The 4753-nt window shown below is 46.5% G+C and overlaps 1 protein-coding gene and 1 long non-coding RNA gene across 3 annotated transcripts in view; one reads left to right on the top strand and one right to left on the bottom strand.

Moving 5' to 3' along the window:
* Positions 1-1156, bottom strand: part of MXRA5 (matrix remodeling associated 5) — a 20094-nt gene extending 18938 nt beyond the window's left edge. For both annotated transcript variants that reach the window (XM_085321536.1, XM_085321537.1), the window contains exon 1: positions 546-1156. In XM_085321536.1, the coding sequence (XP_085177662.1) occupies positions 546-694 (149 nt within the window). In that variant the 5' untranslated portion in view covers positions 695-1156. The remainder of the gene's footprint in view (positions 1-545) is intronic.
* A 197-nt stretch (positions 1157-1353) lies between these two features.
* Positions 1354-4463, top strand: LOC146586277 (uncharacterized). Its single transcript, XR_014897829.1, has 2 exons — positions 1354-1573; positions 4248-4463. It is a non-coding gene; the product is annotated as an uncharacterized LOC146586277 (long non-coding RNA).
* The last annotated feature ends 290 nt before the right edge of the window (positions 4464-4753 follow it).

The following is a 4753-nucleotide window of genomic DNA, read 5'->3' as shown; positions in this document are numbered from 1 at the left end:
CCGGCGGGGGTGGGGAGGGGAAGGGGAAGGAAAGGAAAGGGCCAACTTACTGCGGCTTGACGGCGCGGGCTGTGCTCCTGCGCTGCTCTGCCGCGGAAACCTGCTCCGCTGAGGGGGCGAAGCGCCCGCCCCCACGGGGAGGTTTGTGTGAGGAGGCCGGCGGCCGCGCTGCCCCTCCCGCCGGCCGCCGAGCCTTGCCCCGCCGTGGGGGCAGGCGGACAGGCCGGAGCCGCGAACCGGCAGCCCGCGCCGGAGGGGTGGGTTGAGGTAGTGTTGGGGGGGATCTTCTCTCTTTCTTTTTATTTTCTTTTTTTCCGTACTTGAGGGCATGTGCTTCCCATTAGGGAAGAATTTCCCTCCCTGGCTGAGTGCGAGCSCGGCCCGGTGCGCTGAGGGCGGGCAGGGCGCCCCCAGCTGCTCCGCGTCCCCACCTCGCTCGCCTCCTTCCTCACAGACCTCCTAGGGAAGGCGCCCCCCGGCCCGGCCCGGCCCCTGGCAGGGCGAGGGGAGCTCCCGAGGCGGCGGGGGAGGAGAGGGCACCTTACCTGCAGCCGGGCGCGGCGGTCTCAGCAGGCGCTGCCCGCCGCTCCCATGCCCGAGCGGCTGCGGCCGGCCGGCCGGCGGCTAGCTGGCTCCCACAAAGTTCATCCCAGCGCGCAGGGGCTCGCCTCGACGCCGGCTTATAACTCCTCATGGCCTGTCATTGTGGAGAGTCCGCCTCCGTGGCTCCCCCGAAACAAGCATAAGCGAGGCAACRGAGTTGGGCAGCACACCGTCTTTTTATTACTATTATTATAACTGCGATTTTCTGAAGGGTTCGCGTTTTCTTGGGTGCCCCAAATCCAGCAGACGTCCTGTGCCCAGAGCCAGCGGAGGAAAAACAAACAGAAAAAAAACGAGGGGAGCGAAGTCGCTCAGTCCCTGCGCGCAGCCCCCCGGGAGCCGAGCCGTCGCCCTCCGGGCGCTGCGGGAAGCCTGGGCGAGGGCAGCAGGCGGTGGCGGCGGCTCCGCGCCGCTTGCCGGGCTGCCTCCGCGCGCAGCTCCCGCGGCGGCATGGGGACGAGGGGCGCGGGGCCGGGGTGCCGCGCTGCCGCCGCTCCGCCCGCCGCAGCTTTGCAGCGGGAGGCAGGCGGCGAGCGGCGGAGCGGCTCCTCTCGCGGGGTGGGCGGCCCCTCGGTGGGGGCGGGGGGGGAGCCGCGGGCGGGCCCGCACCGGGGGAAGGTGGGCGCCGGGGCCCGCCGCGGGGTGGGGACGGGCTGCGGTCTGGGCCGCGGAGTTGGCGGAAAGTTTGTTCGTGGGACTGGGGCGGACCCAGCGCTTTCCTTCCTTGAAACGCTCAGATGTGCAGCTCTGCCCCTGTGTTTCTCAGACTGGTAACTAAACTACCCTGGCTGTGCTGCGTTTCTTACTTTTCCTTGAAGGATATATGGCACTTCATCAGCACACACACACACAACCAACTGCACCATCATCCTCAGTGCWTTCTTGCATGCTACTGCAGCAGAGACCTGTGTCAAGCCTCCTCATGAGAATATGATTTCCTGTGTCATATTTGAAGGCCACACAGAAAAAGGTGTGTTACCGGGAGAGTCTCAACATGGATGGAGAGGGAATGGCACTAACATAGAAAAAAAGCAGCCACTGCTAACAAAGGGAACCAGGCCTTTGAATATGTGTTCTGTAGATCAGCTGTGAATTTGCCTCTAAAATCCACTAGAGAAGTAGACTTCAATTCCACTGRGGAAAATTAGAATCATTAAATCATTAAAATCTATCTCCTCAGTTCTCTTGTATTAGCAATTCTTCAGTACATAAAATTAAGCCTATTTCTGTTCCAATGAAAAAGGCAACATATTATCGCTGAAGACTGTGATAATTTGYAGCTCCATCACCTATCTGATTCCACTCAGTGCTTTTAGATAAATCTTACTTTCTGTTCTCTAGATAGCCAGTATAGCAGTTACTCTTATTCATGCTACAAAAGCAAAGAACTAAGTCTTTCAAAAYACAAAAGAGTCACAGAAATCAGTATAGATAATCTTAAACCATTAGAATCCATCTGAGCTTTGGCTTGGAGCTTTCAAGTTCCACCATCAAGGCAAGTAAATACATTGAATGGCGCTACTGTCTGGRCTATCTGTACCATCATCAATAGAAAGAATCTGAGTTAACAAACCATTTTTGGCTCTGAATCCTGATTATCAAAAGTGGGAAGAGAGGGAAAAAAGAATCCCACTGCAACTGCTAAAGAATAACCTGTTGGCAACATCTGAGTTGTAGCTTCTAAATGTACTAATAAACATTCAGTTTTGGAAAAGAGCTCAGAACCACACTTTTAGCTGTGGAACTTGTTTTGAAAAAACTTGCCATTTAGTTTAATGAAAACTGGGCAATTTTTGAAAAACTAGCTCAAAGAGCTAGGACTCTTTTGAGTTCTACTGTACCACAAAAAATGTTTCCACGATGCATCTGTGTTCAACAACATGCAATATTTGGTCTCTACTAGTGTATCATTTGATCCTCCGACCTACCCTGGTAAAATTACAGTGTTTAGAGCCAGTGTAAGTACAGTCAAGAAGAAGCTGACTTAGCTGAGTTCTAACTGAATAAAGCAGCAGTCAGTAATACTTTTATCTGTTCAAATGCAACCACAGTGCATCTCCACACATAATTTGATAGCTTATAATGACAGTAGGAAGGAATTATTTTGTCTGAGTAGATGTTATTTTTTGAAGAACYGTCATACAGAAAAGCTTTTACAAATGGTCTGGTGTAGGGCTGAAAACTTCTGAACATGAAGAAAACAGACTTTTTTTTATCCATTCATGGCTAATAATCCTTCAGTCAGATATGTTAACTTAAACTAGCATGAAGTGATACTACTATTATTACTACTACTACTATATTACTCAGGGTGAATTCACTTAAACATTCACTAAAATGCTGTTTTCCACCTCTTATAGTTAAAATAATATCATTCTCATTTTCACCTTCTGACCCTAGTACCTTTGGATAGACATCAGTTTTCTCTCATGTCTCCCCTTCATAGCTCAGAGGCTTTAAAATTGATTAATATTACTACATCACAGAGCTGCTCCATGACTGAGAGAATTATTTTAATACTCCCTAGATATAAAGCAGAAGTTACAGCTGACTTATATTGTGATAGTCCTTTATCCTTTACAGTTAATGTGCTTAATGACATATTCATTCTGAAAATTTACGCAATTAAAATAAATCACATAGTAGAATCAAAGAGCAGTAGAAATCAGCATAACTAGACAGGAGAGGAAAAAAAAAAAGCCAAAGCTCAGATTGTCATGAGCTATGTAGCAAAGGCTTCAGAACTTRGAGTCTGAAATTTGAGGAGACATTTATTTCAGAAAAGATAGGCTAAGGTTTGAGGGCAATTTTTTTGACTGTATTATACATGGGAGAATAAAAATATTAAAGTAACATTTGGAAACAACAGTATTTTAACTGCTAAAATGACCACCATTATCTTCTTATAAATAATTCTTCAGGCAGGCAAATTTCAATATCCCATAGCTGTACTTTGCCATTAGATGTATCAACAGTTCATGAGCTAAAACTACATAYATTTGACAACAAAGCCCACCTAGCTCTATTTTATCAGCTTAACTTATTGCCAAATAATTTGTGGAATCCAGTTGAATCCAGTTAGAAAAAAATCTGGGTTTATGAAAATGAAAAGTGTTAAGAGACAGATTTTTTCATTGCTGTACTTGGTGTGTATGTAGTAGATACAATCAGGGAGTAAGCAGTAAAAAATTGCTTTCCGTGGCAGGAAAGTTGCAGATTCTACGCAGGGCTGGGCGACACTGTTGTAATCTTTATTGTAGCTTAAAGTCTTAGGTTTATTTCAACATGAGACATGTGCTGGAATTTAGATTGACAAGTGGTGCAAATCAGTATAATTTCTCTGAGGTCAATTAAGCAATGTCAGGGTACAGCAGTCGAAGATTTGCCCTGTAATGTATTGCAATGTTACAGTGAGAGGTTCAACATCCCAGCMACGTGAGCTGTGCTTGCACCACTGAACTTGTTTGTTGTTGTCATTGTTTTTGGAAACTTTTCTTTTTGTCTCACAATGACTGAGCAGGGCTTTTATCTCAGCTTCTCTTGTTAAGCAGCCTTATGGAGGTAGGACATAAAACACTGAGCTTGTGTTTATTGAACAAAACATACTCTTTGAAGCTGAAACTGAATTCTTTTATTTGCTGTAGGTCAAAGAAGAAAGGAGTAGACATCACCTTCTTCCTGACGGACATACTTGATGGATGGTTTGCCCTTCTTAGCTGCCTCCAAAGGAACAGAATGATGGAGCCCAAATAATTGAAATATAGTGAAAAGCAGCAGTTTTTAATGCCTTCTGTTGGAGCTAGATTAACACTCGTTTGTATCACTTGACAGAGAATTAAGAATAAATGTCTGCAGATGAATTAGGACCTTATTTAACTTCCAGTAAAAAAGGAGGTGTTTTTAAAAAGGTGACGAACTGCATTCAATTTTATGATGCAGAAAAACAAACTGATAACTTCTAGAAATAATACCTGAGTGCTGTTGTGACTTGTTCTCTACTTCTCTTCAGACCCTGGGTATTTTTATTGGGAGAGTATACTGATTTTAGTGCCATTGTCAGTGTTTCCTTTATTTGCTTTTGATAGTTCATGTGTTTGTATTTGTCAGGGCCCTGAGGGCACCAGTAGGCCTCAACRGTCCTGACTGGCCT

The sequence above is a fragment of the Rhea americana genome, unplaced genomic scaffold (genome assembly GCF_003343005.1).
Source record: "Rhea americana isolate MKP2758 unplaced genomic scaffold, rheAme1 scaffold_7, whole genome shotgun sequence".
NCBI classification, from domain to species: domain Eukaryota; kingdom Metazoa; phylum Chordata; class Aves; order Rheiformes; family Rheidae; genus Rhea; species Rhea americana.
Note: the sequence above shows the minus strand (reverse complement) of the source record. Positions and strands in the feature narration are given on the sequence as shown.